This window comes from Molothrus ater, chromosome 9, assembly GCF_012460135.2.
Source record: "Molothrus ater isolate BHLD 08-10-18 breed brown headed cowbird chromosome 9, BPBGC_Mater_1.1, whole genome shotgun sequence".
In the NCBI taxonomy this organism is placed as follows: Eukaryota; Metazoa; Chordata; class Aves; order Passeriformes; family Icteridae; genus Molothrus; species Molothrus ater.
The window spans coordinates 8,862,277-8,881,981 of NC_050486.2; the positions used below are offsets into that span (position 1 = coordinate 8,862,277).

At 39.2% G+C, this 19,705-nt stretch overlaps 1 protein-coding gene across 3 annotated transcripts; it reads right to left on the reverse strand.

Moving 5' to 3' along the window:
* Positions 1-464: 464 nt before the first annotated feature.
* On the reverse strand, positions 465-18,722 carry ZBTB41 (zinc finger and BTB domain containing 41). Of its 3 annotated transcripts, none has more exons than XM_036387841.2 (11): positions 18,707-18,722; positions 15,756-16,959; positions 14,387-14,594; positions 13,610-13,679; positions 11,082-11,229; positions 10,261-10,390; positions 9,577-9,672; positions 8,960-9,066; positions 7,414-7,519; positions 6,318-6,406; positions 465-5,576 (listed from the first exon to the last, which is right to left on the reverse strand). In XM_036387841.2, exons 2-11 carry the CDS (start codon positions 16,876-16,878, stop codon positions 4,933-4,935), a joined length of 2,721 nt encoding a protein of 906 aa, XP_036243734.1. In that variant the 5' UTR covers positions 16,879-16,959; positions 18,707-18,722; the 3' UTR covers positions 465-4,932. The 3 variants fall into 3 exon arrangements, with proteins under 3 accessions (XP_036243734.1, XP_036243731.1, XP_036243732.1); XM_036387838.2 differs by lacking the exon at positions 18,707-18,722 and adding an exon at positions 17,645-17,725; XM_036387839.1 differs by lacking the exon at positions 18,707-18,722 and adding an exon at positions 17,645-17,661 and having other exon boundaries at positions 15,756-16,991.
* Positions 18,723-19,705: the final 983 nt, after the last annotated feature.

The following is a 19,705-nucleotide window of genomic DNA, read 5'->3' on the forward strand; positions in this document are numbered from 1 at the left end:
CCCCGCCCTCCTGCTTCCCAGCCAATCGCAGCGCGGCTCGCGCCCGTTCCAGCCCGCCTCCTCGCCTGTCCGCCAATCAGCGCCCGGCGCTTCATTTAAACAGCACGAGCTCGCGGGGCCGCGAGCGCAGCGCATGAGGGCTCCGAGGGTTCAAAATGGAAACAAAACAAGGGCGAGAGCAACGGCCGCGAGGGGACAGCGCTCCGAACCGCGCCCGAAACACACCCAGAGCCAGGCTAAACCCACGGGGGTTGTACAAAGATTTAATCTACAAAACACTTTAAAGCCAAAAGTAGAATGAGACACACGCAATACCGATGAGAACATCGGCCTCATCTGTTTCCCCTTCATGAACGTTGAAAGACACCCAAATAATGAATTTTCATGCTGCCGGAAAACAAAAAGGGGCAGAAATCAAAGCTAACACAAGCACCCCTGCAAGAAATCCTGTGAAGCACACAGTGTTAAGACAAAAGAACTTTACTTTTCCATAGCAAACAAAATTACACATAGGACTGAGTACTTCCACATTTACAGTACACTTCCTAACTTTTCCTTACAGCAAAGGATTTCCCCTAAAAAGACAACTTTAAGGACTTCCATCTAAAATACCAGCCTGTACAGATCACATTTAAAACACATTATCTCAATATATGAATGACAAAATATTGAGTTCTTTTCATCCTATTCTTTCATATAAAAGGACCAACATTTAACATGACCAAAATGATTATGGGGGATTCAAAAAAATTGTCATTTTTATCTTTAATCCATCAAAACCTTTTAAACAAAAACATTTCTAATGAACCATGAAAAAGACCCTTTTGGCCTTAAGCAAGGTGACCGCCCTGCATTACATTCTGCCAGTGACATTGTTGGATGCACAGGATGAAATAACCAAATTGTTTTGAGACTGTGCTGTAGAGCAAGATCCCCCAGGACAACAAGGACCTACAGATAAATGCACTCTGCTTCCCTTTATCCTCAGGCACATGGGGAACACACAGACTGCATCAGGTATGCTTCTGCGTCCCACACAGAGAAAATGCACATCCTTTTTATTGTTATCAGGGGAAAAAAACCCCACTTTCATCTACAACAAACTTCACTCATAATGCTACATTCATGAACTCCTACAGAGAAGTTACTTTAAATTTTAAAATTTGGGGTCATTTATTCCTTAGCAGTCCATAACACGTTTCCTGTTTGATCGAGCACATTGCGAGGCGACTCCTTGGAAGCGTTCTTCAGTTCTGGAGGCTCTTCCACATTTGTTAGAGGGAAATAAGCTCAGCTCTTTGATGACACCAAATACATCTTTTGTCATTGTGGTCTAGCATGACCCATCTTTAGGAACAACTCCTGGAATTATAATCCAGACAACAGTAGCACTATATTTTTAAGAAAACCACTGCCTAACAGAAAAATATCTTCACCATTACAATGGCGGATGTTCAGCATGAAAAGAACCCATGAGGAATACACCTCTCTAAGAAAAGTGTCAGTGCTCAAAGAGGAAATTCCAATACAAATAAATAAACTGAACATAAGACCCACTGAAAGAATTAAAGGCAGTAAGCCAGTCTACAACCAGAAATTTGTATAGCAAAAAAATACAGAATTTAATGTTTGAACAGAACGAGTGCACAAAGTTCTCAGAATCACACAGCAGTCTGGAGAACCAGCACAGACTCCACTTTTCTTCCCCAAAGGTCAGCATGTGGAAAAGATCAACTTTTTGCAATGTGCCACTAAACGCTCTTTACAGATCTTTTTAAGAGACACCTGCTTCTTCCTTCTTTAGCAATAAACACTCAACTAATCTAGGGACTGCCTGGTAAAACATTTTTTGTAAATGCTCCCTCCACATCAACAGCACCCACACCCTCTGATGAGCACATATTGAACGGGGGGAGCAGACACTGAGGAGTTCCAGCCCATAAGCTGTGAGGTGCAGACCTCTGCCCTTCAACCCCAGTCCTCCTACCAGGGACTACCTTCTATCAAGCAGAAACCAGATACTTTCACCTACCAAAGTATCAGCCCATGAAAATTTACTTTGCTCATAAATGAATTTTAAGTAGATGTAAAGCCATACAAATTATAGCTCATGATATTAAATAAAAATAAAAACTATGTATCTAGCATTTAAGCCTTCCTATTGTCTTTCACTGTCAACTGGCAATGATCCAGCCTGACCAGCAGGTACAAACATTAACTAGGAGGGTTATCTGCAAACAAAAGAACACCAAAGAACTAGCAGGTAATTTTTTCCAGGAATGACTAGTAATTCTGTCACCCAAACAGCAAAGAGCACACTCGTTTTTCTCAAAAACGAGTCCTTTTATAGTCCATTTCTTGTTGGGCATGCACAAACATGGAGCCCTTTGAAAGTTATTGACCTTAATGTTTTCTGAGTAACAACTCAACTAGAGAAAAAAGCCATTCTTTAGAATAGATATAAAAGGCACAATCATGAAAGAATTTTTAAAAGGACATTATCAAGTAAATATGCTCCAAATTCCATTTCAGTGTTTTCCTAGAGTGCCTTCCAAACAGACTGGACTTTAAAAGAAACAATTATTAACCAACCACTTTGAAGCTACTGTTTTGTCAAAAGCCCACAATAGTTATTTCTACTGTAGGACAGAAAAGACAAGAAATAACAAAGAATTAGGCTTTTAGTCTGAGCACTGCACTGACACCACTGATGTTGGGTTACTTTCAACAGTACAATTACAAATGCAGTAGAAATCATGTTTCATTTGCACATGAATAGTATATATGATACACACATGTAGACTTGAAAAGTACACATAAAGCAGCCATTTTCAAGCCATGGAGTGTGAAGATGACAGAAACAGTTTTATTTTGAAAGGAGATGAAAGGTGGAGTTAGAAAGCAGAAAGGGTGGTACTTGATAGTGTCCTTTCAGAAGGTGGCATTCAATGGCCTTGTTATTGCTGTGTATTTGCTAGTCTTCAGCTTCTTCCCAGATCTATTTACAGCATGTCAGTCTGAACATTCCCAGAGCACAGCTCTAAATTTTACTTTAGAGATACAAACATAGAACAGTTAAACATATGTAGTCCTGTTTTAGAAACTGAACTTTTAAAGTTTAGGACTTCTATTGTGCTTCTTTGGCTAAGTCCTATTTAAATATTGGTAACACAATTCTATAACTCTGCCACTATTTAACAGCTAACAGAAATCTTTGGTGTGTTTAGGTTAAGAATCCATTAGGGTACAAGCTTCAAAATATGAACATTTAGGCAGTTCTGGCCCCTCTCCCGCAAACTGCTCAACACTGAAATAGATGATTAATAGAATCTAACACCAAAGTATCTGAATACAATCTCAAATGATCTGTGCCACTTGAGAGTTTGTAGAACTGTGATAAGAGAACCAACCATCTTATCACAACAACTCCCTTGTGCTCAGCTCATTGAATAAATTTAACAGTTATAACAATACACATAAATCCAGTTTCCCATTTTAAAGATTCTTTCAGATAATAATTTAAGAATACAGAAAACTGGAGGAAAATTTCAATCTTAATTCTCATCTTAGTAAGATGGATATCTTATTATACAATTCTTGAGAGGAATTATGAAGATTATAAAGTTACTTCAGATACTTTCTTTGGCATCATATTCACCATACAAACACAGAGTAATTATTTTTAAAGTACACTTAAAAGAGAAAGCTTGATTAGGTTAAACTATACTAGATTTCATGGTGACACCAGACTTGTAGTTCCAAATGGGTTTTTTTGAAAAAAATCCCTTATGTCTAGTAAAGAAAGAGCTAAAAATAATTAGACATAAAATACTCTCAAGAGTTTAACTTTGGTTTATAAACACAGTACAAGAAAGTGAGAAACAAAACAATTTAATTAGCAACTCACAAGAGATTTAGCATTACTGATTTTCTTTTTTTCTTAAATAGAAATTAAATACTGTTCTGGAACAGTCTTTAAATTTCTCCTCAATCACAGATAACCTGAAAATGGGCACAGTAATGTGGGACCCTGATATCATTTCTGCTTTAGCAAGGGTCAACCATGCCAACCCTTTGTGACTGTTCATGTTTTAAAATGACCTTGCAAATACTGCCATTTCTTTCAAAGTTAGAGTGCGGGGTACACTTTAGAAGACAAAGAAGATTGAAAAAGCAAGAAAAAAATGCGTCTTAAAATGATATAGAACTAAGTGTAGAAAATTGACAATACCACTGTCTAGCTCTTCCCACATTATTCAATATTAGAGATCAAAGAAGAACTAAGAGGCCAAATTTAGGCAGCCTAATTGTACTCAGGGGGATGATTGAACACCTTGTTTAGTGTCTTCATAAAGTATCATAAGATACTTTACTTCAGAAGAACCTAGTGCCTGTGTTCACTGGCTAGGCTCCACAGTCCAGCCACCTTTAAAACCCTCCAAAAATGCCTCAGGTTCAAGAAAATTATATATTAATTTCTGTGTGAAACATAATTCAAAGTTTGTGTTTCATAGCCCTGCCTGCCCTTAGAAACTCTTATGAATTTTAAATACTCCTTATTCTTTTAGAATGCTTTCTATTCCACTTAAAACATTAACTCAAAGTGAGATGCAGAAAGGCAAACAAGTTTTATAAATTAATAGCCAGATATGTAATTACATTTTCAGCCACTATCCTTAAAAGATATTTCAGAGCATTATTTTTAAAAGACCATCTATAAGATTTTTAAAAACTCTTAAAATCACAAGAAACACTCTTCCGTATGCATCAAATTGTGCCTAAATGTTCAAATATTATGTAAACAAATTGTTTTCCCAAAACTATGCAGGAGACTTGATGAGTCCAAATAAAATATAAAATATAAATCTCATTGCCATATCAGCCTTCTGGTGGCCGATGGCTTTGTAAATTCGGTGGAATGTTACGGTCTGATCACGAATGTTCGTTGTTTGAAATATTCTGTACAGTGGGAGTTGTATCTAGCCCCAGTAGAGTTCCAAGATATGACTGGTCTCTAGGATCCAGCATCTGCTCAGGCCTCACAGGATGAACAATGTTTGCAGGCTGTGGAGTCAGGGTGTATTTCTCCAGGAAGGAGAGCTCCGTGGCTCGCTGATAATCCGGCTGCTCGGGCTGCGGGGGCAGGATGCCGTGGGACTGAGCACTGTGCTGCACCAGCTCTGCCTGGGGCTCTGCCATGGGGACAGGGACCAGAGTCACAGGCACACACACTTCTGGGGATACATTCTGCAGCAAAGTTTTGGCTTCTGATTGATATGCTTTGGACTGTTCCACGTACTGTTTAGCCTCAGTTTGGTAAACTTTGTCATCAGAGGTGTACTGCACTGGTAAGGACACTAGCTTTTCCTCTGGAGAAGATGCCAATGCCTCTTCTGCAGCCTTAGACCCATGAACATGATCAATGTGATACTTCAGCTTGTCTTTTCGTTTAAATGTTGCATTGCAGTGCTGGCAGTTAAAGGGTCGAGCATCTGAATGAATAACCATGTGTTTTGTTAATGTCTTCTTAATTCTGAAAGACTGATTACAGATCTGGCATTTGTAGGGCTTCTCACCTGTAAAGATAGAGAAGTCACCATTAGTTATTCTGAGTAACATCAAATCACACATAAATATGGAAATACCTTCCATGGATTATGGCATCAAGACCTACTGTGAGACAATTTTACTGAAGACAAACTAAGTTCAGCATCAATTTCAGAATCAAGAGAGTCATCAGGAATTTGTTTAGAAGTTATATTGGCATACTCTTCTCCTTACATACAATTCTCTCAGTACTCTGGACTTATGTTAAATTACAAACTAAATTAAAAAGAACGGTCTTTTAACTGCTATGATACTGGGATTAAATGACCTCTATACATTTCAAAAGACAACGATTTTCCTAAACAGAAGGCAGGACAAACAAAGTCAAAGAGAAAGGACATAGCCCTTTCCAAAGGGAGTTCACTCCTTTTTCAGATTAGCACTTGAAATGCAGTAATCTCTGGAGCACAGAAACATTTAGAAGGTGTGGGTAAATTTGGCAAGAACACACATACCAGTGAACTAAAAGAGGAGGTGCAGAAAGTGCCCCACAAACCCGAGCTGAGATTATCAGTACTCCAGCTAAACAATCATAAAACAGCATTCAGGAATGGCCAGTATATGAGAATGAATAAAATCTCGCTGCTTTCTACTACTTTCATCCTGAATGCTCAACAACCATAATGAATAAAATCACTGAATCATTATTGATGCATAAAAATACATCCCTACATGTTTTGTGGTTTAGTTGGGGTTTATTTTCTTTTTACCTGAATGTGTCCTAAAATGCATTTCCAAACTGGATTTCCCTTTAAAAACTTTCTTACAGACTTCACACTGGTGAAACGTTGCTTTATATCTTTAAAGAAAAAAAGACATTTCATGTTATTTTTTTTGTAACCAACTAACAGTAAAGTTATGTCCACAGTCCCTTCTGAAATCTTTAGCTGTAAAATAGCTAAATACCAAACTTTCCAAATTTCCTCACTTATGTTCCTATTTCCTGGCATCTACATACCAATAAGGTCAATTAGATTCTTTTCAACATTCAATTTTATTATCTGTCGGGATACACTTAAGTACTCAAAGAACAAAAGCCACTACAACTTCTTTTTTAACCCCACAAATCGCCTTATGCAGCATTTTTTTGCCCAACACTCACAAGAAGGTTTTACTTTGACAGAATCAGGACATAAATAAGGTTCTAGGAATGGCAAAATTTCTAGGAAGGCTACTGCCTTCAAAAGGAAAAAAAAAGAATAAGCAATGTACTGTACTTGTAAGACGTATCTTTAATGGCTTCTACACAACACTAATGAGCTAAAACACATCATTTGAAAAACAACCAGAGCTGTTTATTTCAAATCTCTGAGAGGTTTATTTTTAAAACTCCAAAGTTTTAAAACCCTGTTGCATGTTTAAGGTAGAGACACAACTTGGGTTTCAAAGTTTTTACCTCCTTTCAGAGCCACTAATCTGCTGCCAGCTTCTAAAATACCTTAAATGTGAGATAATTCTCCCTGTGCTTACATGATGACTAATAATTCAGTTTTAACTAGTCTGCAATGAGAGTATTACAGCAAACCATCAATTAAGAACAAAACTGACACAGATATGTGACAAATTAAAATCTGATCCTTTTTAATGCTTTTATTTACTCAATTGTGCTACAAATGAAGTATCTAGCTTAAATTGTGGAGACAATTTTCTGACATCCCCTTCAAACTGAAATAATATCTCTATGAAGTCTGAGGTACAAGCATGACAAACACACAGATAAGCAGAATTCTGCTCACACATCCAAGTCCCAACAAAATCAGTTGTAGTACAGAAGCATTTATGCAGTTGTAGAAACCCCACACTTACTTCTGCCAAACTTTTTCTCCTAGATGAACACTTTTATAATGAACAGTGAGGTGATCTCGACGGCCAAAACATTTTCCACATTCCTCACACTGATGTGCTTTTTCACCTACAAGGGCAAAACGCAATACATTTTGGTTAAATCTTTTTGGAACTTTTTAAATGTCTATGACCTATAATCATATTCCCAAAGTTCAGCTAATCAAGCTCCTCCACACCTCACTTGGAGAAGGATTCTCTTATTAAAGAAGAAAATTTAGGAAGCATGGTGGTTCTATCAGAGTAATGATGTTACCACTTCTCTATAGGACTAGTCCATGTGATTCCTGCAAAGAACTTTGTGCTCCAAGTCAGGAGATACTTCCCCAAACACTCACTGCATGGGAGTACAAGTGAATGACTGGGAATGTACTCTCTTCATTATGACCTGAAACAGGGTACCTTCAATGATTCAGCTGTTTTAAAGGGAAGCTAATTGAAACACACCAATTATTTTCAGCTACTAATTTGTATAATTTAAAATTACACCTCAGTATTTATCATTTTAATCATCCTGATGGACATAGTTACCTTTTTGTTTTATGCTGTTGTTTAAGAGTATCATGATGCTTTTCAGTCATCTTGAGATCTTCCACAAAGTGGCAGAATATTTCTTCTCATGTAAATAGGGGTGTGGACAGTCAAAGAATGTAACTTTCTAGAGGGGGAAAAGCAAATAGAGCAGAAAAGAGGATTTTTTTTTGTTTTGTTTTGTTTTTTTTGGTTTTTGTTTTTGTACTTGGAGTTTTCAAAGATTTCTTTATTTCATAGCAGACATTATTATTATTTCAAACACCAGGAAAGAAGCTGTCTTTCACATAAAGACTCAGGAAGTTTAGACTCTGATCACTTTCATACTTCCATGCTGCCTAGAAAGTATTTTGCCTCCAAGAAGGTCATGTTTCCTCTGGATCCTGTTGTGAAAAAGTCACTGGTGAACTTTGCTCTTCCTATGCATTTGATAACCTTTCTGCTCTCAGAGCAACAGATTTTTTTTTTTCTTTTTCCTGATCATCCCCATCTGTTCATAGGGCTGATTCCCTCAGCCTTCCTTCCCTCTTTCCCACAAGAGAGATTTCAGAAACACCTCTCTGATGTTCTTTGCATTGAAGTGATCAGTGTACAAACTTTGACAGAGACTCTGACAGCTTCTTCTGTGTTGTGGCAATAATGTTTCACAGTTGCTATTAAAAAAAAGAAATCTGGAATCATTAAAAAATCCTCCTTTTTCACTTTTGCTTTATGTATTTATGATTGTTAAAGCAATTCATTGTTACATGTTTTTGACTGTCCCTCAGCTTTCTATGGTATCAGGGAGGAAACATTTGGCTTTTAAACCTTTAAAACATGTAAGACTACCTCTGCTTTAGCAGACCTTAAAAAGAATGGCAGGGACTTTTATGAGGCCTAAAACATTGCATGCACTGAAAAAAAAAATCATCATTAACTTTTTATTTGGTTTTATTTCAAAATAGTAATTTTTAAGCCAACTTCCAAAGAAAATACCTACCTGAATGTATTTTTTTGTGTTTTGTCAGATGGTCATGCCGAATAAACGTTTTCCCACATTCTTCACATTCATATCTCTTGTCATCATGATGCACTCTTAGATGAAGTCTGCATATTGAGTCATAAACATGGCCATAAAATACAATTCCATTAAAACAATCTGTACTGCTAATTCAATGCAAAATAGCAGAAAATGCAGTCTTTATTGCTTCACATAAGTATCAGGAAGTAACTTCAGCTGAACTGCACCTGAATTGTTCTTAGAAAGCAAGAGAGAGCTGAGCTCTCTTATGTGAAATTAATTTAGTGGGATATTTTAGTCCTCTGCTTATTTTCTGTTTGATAACAAAACCACAAAAGTTTCATATGTGCAAAAATCTCAACTTTGTAGGTTTTTTTTTGTGTTTAAGCCACTAATGTATTACAAATTAAATTAATTCTGACGCATTAGCAATATATTTTTTAAACGGAAAGATGTTTAGAACATTTACTGATGCTCTCAGAGGTGGAGTACATCAAACATATATACATTACAAAGAATTATGTCAATAACATGAATGCATATATATCACCAAATAGGCAAAACAGTTTACCAGCTTGTTTAATAAAGATCTATACCTGTAAGAGCTTCCATGACGAAAACTCTGCCCACAAATACTGCAAAGATGAGGCTTCTCTCCACTGTGAATTCTCAGATGTTCTTTCAAAGTTGTTCTGTTTAACAAAGCCAGTAAAATTTAATTTTAAGCAATATCCCTTAGTGAAAAAGTAAAAACATACTATCATTTTCTCAATTTCTCTTACTGTGATGGATCACAATAGATCTGAATGGTTGTATAAATTCAGATATACACACTAACACATGCATACAAAAACAGTCTGGCAACCTATTTACTGAACCAACTGGGTCTAGAAACAGTATCAGGAAAGAAAGAAAACACTAAAATTTGGAAAACATACATTCAAGAAAACATCTTTCAAAAAAAAAAATTGCAAGATGTTTTTGCACAACAGAGAAACTTAAGTTTCTTAACAGTAAGAAACTTAAGTGAAGTGAATGAGAGGTAAGACTTTCTTAATATATTTGCACTTCATAATTAATTACCTACAGCTGTCACCCTTAATTTTAGAGGTGATCAGAAAATCCAATGCTACCTCTGGCTCTCCCACTACCTTTTAACACACTAACACTCTGAAATGGTCTCCTTTATGTTAAAAACTCCAAGCGTATTCAACAGCAACCAAAGGATGCCAAATATTGCTGTGTTCTGCTGAAGTTCAGGTAGTCAGCCAAGTCCTTACCGTTCCCTGACGGATTTCCCACAGATGAAACATGTCCATTTCCTCTTTCCCCCATGAGTACATTCTATGTGGCGTTTCAGATTCCCTGTGTCATTAAACTGGCGGCCACAAATATCACAAGGAAAAGGCCCTACAGGGAGACAGACACACAGAGCAGGATTGACTGACAGCTAAAATAAACAACAAGCCCAGACTGGTTACTTTTGAAAACCCTCATCAATTTACAAAGCAAAACTTTTGTCTAACAAATTGTTCATCTTTAGTACAGTCAGCATACTTTAGATTTTGTGAGCTTTCTGCTAAGTTACTTCTAAGATCTGGCATTTTGGCAAACTTCATGACAGTAAAGCAAAAATTCAAAATTCATAGTCAAAAACAATTAAGCCCACTTAGACCACTTGAAGAAGAAATTCTTATCACCCATCTAGCTCCTACCCAGCAGAAGTAATCAGTAGTATAAAAAAAGTCTGCAGAATACTTCAGGAGGAAAGGAAGAGGCCTTTTGAAAACTTCAGGAAGAATCTGACTCCCTAGCTGAGAATCAATTTTGTGCAAAAAACTTTCAAATCAAACTAACCTTCATTCTTCTTCCTCCCCAAAATTCTGACTTTTTTGGGTACAAGAGAATGCCTCAAAAAGACAGCTGAACACAAAAGTAAAAACCCAACCAACAAAAAACCTTCCAACAACTCTTCCCCAAAAGTGGAAGAGAGAATTGTAAAAGGAGATGAGGTGAAAACCAGACTGACCAGGACATAAAATGGTGGGGGAATGCTTTACTTTAAATCTAGTGTTTACATGTCAGAAGGAGGTTTCTATACCGAGATGGAATTTTTCCTGATGTTTCAGTCTTGCAAATCGGGATTTGAAATGTTCTTCACAGTAGGTACATTTGAAGGGCTTGTCCTGAGAGTGAAGGATCATATGCTCTTCTAAGTGAGGTCTTCGAGTGAAAGATTTCTTACAAATCTGAAATGATACCACACTTTGTCAAAGATACATCCATTATAACCAGATTCTTCTCCTATTCATAAACTCATAAAACTTTATATCATCTGCTCTCTGCACCAATGTAAGATTAAACACATATTTTTCAAAAACCTCTACGTCAGTATGGAAAGCCTTGCACTCAACATCAAAACCAACCTGTTCTCTACAAAAACCATAGTGAACTGTAATGTATAGATTAGGATGCAGATCCATGACAGCCTAAATCAACTACTGGCAACTCCTGCATGCAGGTATATGTTCCTCCTCCCCAGCCCTTCTCTCTACTGACTGCAGCACTTCCCAGACTCCCTTCCTAGGGTGTTTCAACACAGTAACTGAGTCAAAAATAAACCACTGGAAAAAAAGCAAATAGTTTTGGCTTGGGTTTGGATGCTGAAACAGTTTAGTTGGACTGTGGTAAAAGTTGCTGTAGTATAAACTACTGTAGAACCAAAGTCATACCTGTTCTTTATTTCCTCTGGGAAATTCCCTGACAGCAGGTATTAAAGAGAAAATGCCAATACCAACAAGGAAATGTAGCTCAAAATACATTGAGCTACAGGACCATCAGAAGCCTAACATTATGTGCGTTTTTTAGTACTGCTTTGAGATTAACCAAAACCAAAATGTTCAAGAATTACTAGTAGTGACTTAAATAAGCACACAGTACAATTATAGAATTGAATCCACAACTCCAACTCAGGCATTTAAACCAGGTATTACAATTTATCATCAGGATCCTATGCTTCAACACACAGAGTGCTCATGTTTCCCTGTGAGACTCCTGCTGTTGTTTATGACAGCTCAGCTGAGCACTACAACTCCCACACATTAACTCCTGCAATCAGCTTCACAGAGCACACATGAATAAGGAAATCAAAAACAGCAGCTCTATTTGCTTAAAAACTCATTAATGTTAAATATAGGTGTAAGAAAATCCACATTTGTATAAAGTATAATAGCCCTCTTGCTTTTCCATAATATGTACTGTTTGTGCAAATTTGCTCATATTCCTCAAGGATTAAAATATGGTCAGCAAATCCTGTTGTTCACAGACAGATTACAGCATAAACCAATAACCTTAGTGAATCCTGCAGCTTACATCTGTGGCACCTTTGGCCCTCAGAACACACCACATGAACAAACAAACTCACAGCACAACATCCAAGGGTCCTGTTCAATGTCCAACTGCTGTAAAAGTTGGAATTCTACCTGCTTTTAATTCAAGTCCATTTTCAATGCACACGAGCGGCACAGGAGCAGCAGCTCACTTCTTTAAAAATTTCTACTTACAACGTTCAATTTAAAAAACAAACCCACAAACCAGGAAGTGGAGTTTATCAAACCACTCATCTGGTAACACACTTTCCCAGAAAAGAATGTCAACAATGTTGCACAATGGATTCTCACCATTAAAATGCTTCTTATCTAGTAACAAACAAAATCTGTAACACATTCACACATTACAGCTTCACCTGGAAGATAACACCCTTTGATGAACCAGGTAATAACCTTGAACCACCATCCCACCAGCTGCACAATGAACAATACAAATTCCTACGGCTGATATCTCCCAGACTCCTACTGTATGTTTACAATTGAAAGTTCCCAAATAAAGCAAGGTTTATAATTATGTTACAGCCCCTAATATTATAGACATACTGCAGCTTACAGCAGTCTGCACAAACAAAACAGCTGCCCTAAAAAACAAAAAGAAAACCAATTCCCTTAAAAAAATAGGAACAACAAAACCCCACATCTGAAACCTTAAAACATTATTTGGCAGCATACACAAAGAGAATGGAAATGCTACAATTCCTTTTTAGATCAGATGTAGTTTCATACCTATACCTCTCAGAGGAAAATCAAGTAAAGGATTCTGTGATTTTACAACTAGAGATAAATTTAGCACAAATTCACAATTCTGTTGACATGCATATGCAGGTAAATGAGAAAGTGTTTCATATTTAACACGTATCTTCCTCACAATTGAGAGATCCTTCCTGTAACAGTACACTTTATGGTCAGTGTTTGTTATGTGTAATTAACAGGAAAGCAAATACTGGTTTTAAAGCACTCATAACACTCAAGTCTAATAATCTGTAAACTGATGTATTTGAAAAGATACTGCCTCTAACTATTTTAGAATTCAAATTGGGATTATTTATCTGACCAGAGGCTGTACATATAGACAAAGTTCAGCCCTTAGATCAGCAGACATAGGAAATGTATCACTTAGAGGAAAACCATCCCCTAGAAAGCTTTCTGAGACTTCACAGAAACACATACCAGATTTTCATTAAAGTTCACAGAAGGTAAACTGTACAGAACAAAAAAAAAGTTCTGAAGGATTACTTACATCACATTTCCAACCTTCACTCTTTGTCTTCTTGATAGAAAGAAATTCTTGTACATTCTCTGGATGAAACCTAGGAGAAAGAAGCTGAAAGTAGCCAGAACTTTCCAAGATGAAGATTATCTAAATACTAAATACCTATTTCTAAGCTTTATATGTCATGGAAGTTGCTCACCACACTGGCAGAACAGAATACTGATGCTGAAACAATTCTAATGACACAAGTAACTGGAAAGCAGTGTTGGCTATGGTCTCGCATAGAACTTTATACAACATTTGATCAGACAGAAGGCAGTTTCAACTTATGGAGATTTACAAAGAAAAGAAAAAGGCAGTATGTAAATAGTAATACCTTATAATTAGACCTGCCATAAATTGTTTATCTAAAATAATCTGATCAGAAATGGTTTAGACAGGTATTATCATCAACAGTAAAGCACCGACACCTAAAATTAAAGAAGGTATTTTACTCTACCTTCAAATTAAAACTAGTCAGGTAAATTTTAAGCCTGATATGTTCTGACTGTGCTAGCTCATCTGAAAGATTCTAAAATTTGTAATAAAACCTTTTGGCAGAACCCCCATAGAAGCCCTACAGCTATTTCTTACTGCAGGTTAAGTGATACTGCTAACCCCCACGCCCTTTGAAAAGGCAGTTACTTGAAGATATAGTTATAAAAATAATGCAGAACATGCTGTGTTTATATACATGCTTATCTTCACTTTTAAAACGAAAAAAATGCTTCTTCAGAAATGCCAGACACATTATGTCATACTTGCCTCTTCACGTGCTTCGCTAAGGTCTTCTTGCTTGCATGGAGCTTATTGCAGTAGGGACATTTGTGCTCCTTCTTATGGAAGTCAGTGTCACTGGAGTGTTTCTTTCTGTGCACTGTCAGGTTGGACTTGGTGGAGTAGCGCTGGTGACAGATATCACATTCAAAAGGCTTCTCACCAGTGTGGACACGGGTGTGGCTCTCGTATTTACCTGGACAACAAAGTCAAATCTGTTAGCATGAACTGTAACAAGTATCACCTGCAACAGGCATGTTTGGGGTTGATTCTATAATCTCTCTCACATGCAGTCAAGCTCTAAGTACCCTCCACACGCACCCAAAGATCCCTACTGGCTTACAACACTGAAAACTGCCCAGTGCTCGCCTATGTGTTTGATCCAAGGTCTCTCCGAACACTTTCATCTTCCTACAAGTTTGTGCAAGGGTTACAAGTCACTCTTGTTCAAACCTACAGCATAGTCAGATCTTAAATACTGCAAATTACAGTCCTATTCTTTCACTACACTGATCATGAGTACCATTCCAGAACAGGGAACAGCCTCACAACAAACCGGTAATCTTAAGGTACTTTCAAATAGCAGAACACTGAATGAAAGACACAAACCCTTGCACCCTATCTGTGTTTGGGACCCAACATACTACCAGAAACAAAAATGCTACTGTCTCATTTCTTTCACATGGCTTGTATTCCCTCTTCTGTTTGCCAATGTTTTTTCTGAGGACAAAATTCTGTCCTGTGGATAAATCTACCTCGAGTCAATAGCAGCCTCTCTGCTTTGTACTAGATTTTACTTTTTTCTCTGCAGAACATACATGCATGCTGCTGTATAGTACTGTAAATTTATGAGCTTCTGCAGCTCATAAATTTAACATATAAGTCAATTGTCCATTGTAATACAAACTTATAAAGAAATACTTTATGTATCACTTGTTGTAATGCATGCTTGTCACGGATTTTTTGAGCACAGAACTAGAATTCTAAGTTATGAAAGTGCAAAGAGAAAAGGGCTTCCAATGTGAGCAGAACCAAAATGTACCATTCCAACGCTAAATACTCACAGGCCATTTATTTCTGCACAGCAGATATGCTAACAACCAGAATCCAGAGCAGTGGAAGAGAAATAAATGTAGTACTTGCAGATTTTTAAAATAATGTGCTCAGATAATCTATTTAAACTATTTAGCAACCACAGACATAACAACTTAGTACACTTCAAGAAAATAGCAGCACACTGGATCAAGTGAGATGATCAGAAATTCTTATATTCACTCTCCAGGACAGAGGAAAAACTTGGCTTATTTCCCACACAAACAGCACCACCATGAAGGAGATGAACCTGACTCGCTCTTACCTACTCGATCAAACTTTTTGTCACACTTGGGACACTGCAGTAGCTTTTTGCTACTGCTTTGAATGATGACTGGAGCTAAGCCTTCAGGAATATTCCCCATTGAGTCAACTGCCTCAGAACCCTCTTCAGCATCGTTCTGTTCCTTTTCGCTTTGTTCTTCAGATTCCGAATCTTCACCGGACATTTCCTCTTCCTGCCCATCTTCATCCACGTTGGACTCACTTTCACTGTCTTCAAATTCACTTCTCTCAGATGTCTCCTTGTCAGAACTGACTTTTTCCAAGTTGCTGTCAGAGGCATCACCACTTTCATTGTCACTGATACCGAACTTAGCTGGACACTTACGGCTTCTCGTGGAGCGTCTAGTGGAAAAGCTGGCCTTCTCAACCATTTTTAACCCATGCTTTTGTTCCAGGGAAAGGGGGCGGTGGGCTTTAGCCAAATGATTCTCTAAGGACTTCTTGTAACAGAAACTTCGACCACAAAAAGTGCACTGATGACTATTTAATAGTTTACCTGTCAGTTCACTGAGTGCTTCTACTGGTCTAGGTGCATCAGTAACCACATCAGTCTGTACACTGGAAACATTTTCGTTATTTAGTAACTTCACTGCATCTATGATATCTAAAAATTTTGCTGCTTCCAGCACTAATGGAATTTCATTTTTATACACAAAAAACTCAGAAGTGTAAAGAAACTCAAGCAAATGTTGAAAGACAGAATGAGTTACATGATCTAACGTGACAACGTCGGTGCTCGGATTTTTGCTCAAACAGGCATGAAAATAACTACTCCCAACAGCCACAACAACTTTGTGAGCACTAAATTCTTTTCCTTCTACAATTATGAGTAAATCACAAAACGATGGATGTTTCTGCCTATCATCATTTAAGTATTTAAGTAGATTTTTGTTATATTGCAATGAGCTTAGGAGCTTTCTTTGCTCTGGTGATGGTGAAAGTTCTCGGGAAGATTCGAGCTGATCTGCAGAAGCTGTTTCTGCAGACTTGGAGACAATTTCTTGCGCACAGTCCACTACAAGAATCTGTTCTGAAGTATCTTTCTCATGGCCAAGATGAACCTTTTCATTTAGACTTGCAGCGAGCCGTCTCCTTTTCTTCATTGCAAAAATGCAACTTCAGGATCAGGAGCTTCATAGGTGATTACCAAAGAGTTCCCGTGAAGACTTGGTTCTGCTCCGGACCTTAAGAAAACATGCAACAGTAATTTCATACTCTGCCAAAAGAATTATGATAAAAATTATTCTTAGCACTTAAACATTACTTCCATTTTTAATAACCCTTTCTAGATTTCACTGTTAGTTTTATGTATCGGTGTAACCGAGGTTTTAATTAAATCACTAAGCTCTCTTTGCGTTGCAGACCGCGGCACAACCTGCTGCGAGCCAGCGAGCAGACACCACCTATTATTAGCTCTAAGGCGGCGGCCGGGCTGGCTTCGCTCGGCTCCCTGCCGCATTTAGCCTGCGCCCCACGCCGGGCCGGGCGTGCACTGTTGTTATTATTACTACACCGAAGCTCCTTCTCTTTCCGTTTCACCCAACAGGGCAAAGCCATCCCAGCTGCTCCCCAGGCCGGGCCGGACCCCCCCGGGCCGCCTGGCCCGGCCCTACCGCGCCTGTCCCCGCCGAGCGGTCGCGCCGCCCCTGCCCCGGGGACGCTGCCTTCGTCCCCCGCCGAGGGCAGAGCAGGGCCGGGCGGGGCGGGGCGGGGCAGGGCCGGCCCGAGCGGGATCAGCGGCACCGAGCGCAGGGGCACCGAGGACGCCGCGGTCCCGCGGCGCTTAAGATGGCCGCGCCCGCCTCCCTGGCCCGTCCCGTTCCCGTCCCGTTCCCCCGCGCTGCCCCGGCGCGGGCCCGTCCGTCGCACCTGCGCGGCGCCGGGCGCTCCCGGGGCCGCTCGGCCGCCCAACGCCGCTGCCCCCGGTCCGGTCCCGCGCCCGCCGCTTCCGGGCCCGCCGCCCGCGTCAGCGGGGTCACGGCGGCGCTTCCGAGCGGGGCGGGGCGCGGCGGCTGCGCGGGCGGGACCGGGGCCGGGAGGGGGCCGCGCCCTGACAGGGCCCGGCGCCGGAACGCGGCCCCGAGGGTGAAAGTAGCGAGCAGGAACCAGGAGAGCTCGCTCCAATAGCGCCAGCGACTCGGGATGGCCGAGCCGCCACCGGCTCTGCGCCATGATACCCCGCTGAGGCGGACTCTGCTTGGAAGAAGCAGTGCGCGTAGGGGCTTGGGAAATTCCCGGGTTTCCTGCTTCCCCTAGTTCTGCGCAATAATACGAGTTTTAGTTTGTTTTCTGCTTGAGTATTTTGAAGCACCTGACATGAAATTGCCACTTTCCGCGCTTCCCGGGCGGCAGAAGGAGCACCCAGAGAGGTGCCCGGCTCGGTGCCGCTCCTCAGCGTACGGAAGGCGCTGCCCGCTGTTCCTCCCAGCTCCATCTCTCTCCCCCGAGATAAACAATTGCCAGGGACAATGTGACACCGAAAATGAGCTTGTTTTCCTGACAGCCTTAAAGAAGGATTAATGGAGGATTAAACTGTATTGCACCACATGCAATCAGTATTTGTGATCTGTCAATGGATACTGAACAAAGTGTGACTTGAAGGTCTTGCTTTTCCAAATAAAATTACAATAAAAATACTGAATGTTCTTAAAGCATTTGTTACCTCCTGAGTGTTGCTGTACTGCCTGTACTCACAGCCCTGCCGTTTCCTTGAAGTCTACACATATTTGACTTTGGGTTTGTTGTTTAATTTTTTCATTTGTAATAGTACATTACAATCAAATTAATTCAATAGCAAACTGTTTCAAATAATATTCTAAGTAGTATCGGTTCTTTTATTCAGTTATTCTATAGTGAAGCAATAGTGTCAATAAAAATAGAGCAATCAAGATTACTTTGGTTTTCTTGCACTGAAGACAAAAATCTACTTACCTCTCAGCCATCTGCTCTTTCAGCATGTTCCTTGTGCATGTCCACCTTTTATTTCTGCAGAATAGTTAAACGGTATATAAATAGCTTTCTCTGTTTAGTAAGTTTTGATTTTGCATGGAAAAAGAAAGTTCTAGAGCAAGGCACTTTAGATTTTAAGCTGAGCCTTACATTTCACTCTAATCTGAATAGCAGGCACATAAAAACATCATTAGTGGGTAATTGGCTTCTTGGGTCTTACTGTTTCCATAGCAAATCCCTCATTTGGAAAGTATAAAACTAAGTGCTTCATCAGTTTTCATGAGCAAAATACATAAGGAAAATGCAGCCTTGATGAGAACTATTTTGCCAGCAAGCAGAACCAAGCTAGGGATGTGCTCCCTGGGACAGGGATAGTTTCTCCTGTGTTGTTGGGGGGCTTGGGGAAGAGTTTGGCTTTTTTTCCCTAGATAACTACCTGATTTTTTCTTTATTTGCTTCTGCTATTATTTACTCTGTGTTGAGTACAATGTGGTTTCTTGGCAGTCTACAAAACATCTACATTTATTGCCAAACTCTACAAATTCAGCAGGCATTTTGACTTAGCAGAAGCCTAGGTAACACTTTTCTTCTCTTGCTATTTTACGATACATGAAGGATTTAGTTCAAAGAAAAATCATACAGTGCTAAGTGATCCATTACCATGCCTGGCATTGCTGCAGTAATTATGCTCTGGAAACAAAATGTCCTTGAAATCTCAGGTCATTATGGTTCTTTCAGCATTAAGTCTTTTGCAGCTGGTACAAAGTACAAGTGGTACAGACAAAATTTAACTATATTAATCCCTTTTGTTCCAATGCTTATTCATACTACATATTCTTGCCAGTTAATAGACTATCCCTCATAGGTTAAAAAGCTGACTTTTACTTTCATTAAAGACAGCATCAATTAACAATAAGCACTTGCTCACCTACTGTACAGAATTTGCAAATGCAGCTGCTTTGATTTGTCTAGGAAAACAGT

Coding starts and splice junctions, on each gene's coding strand:
- ZBTB41 (XM_036387841.2), bottom strand. CDS start 16,878: ATGAAGAAAAGGAGACGGCTCGCTGCAAGTCTAAATGAAAAGGTTCAT. Junction 13,680..14,386: donor TTAGCGAAGCACGTGAAGAG/GCAAGTATGACA, acceptor TCTTTCTCCTAG/GTTTCATCCAGAGAATGTAC. Junction 9,067..9,576: donor CGTCATGGAAGCTCTTACAG/GTATAGATCTTT, acceptor CTCAATATGCAG/ACTTCATCTAAGAGTGCATC.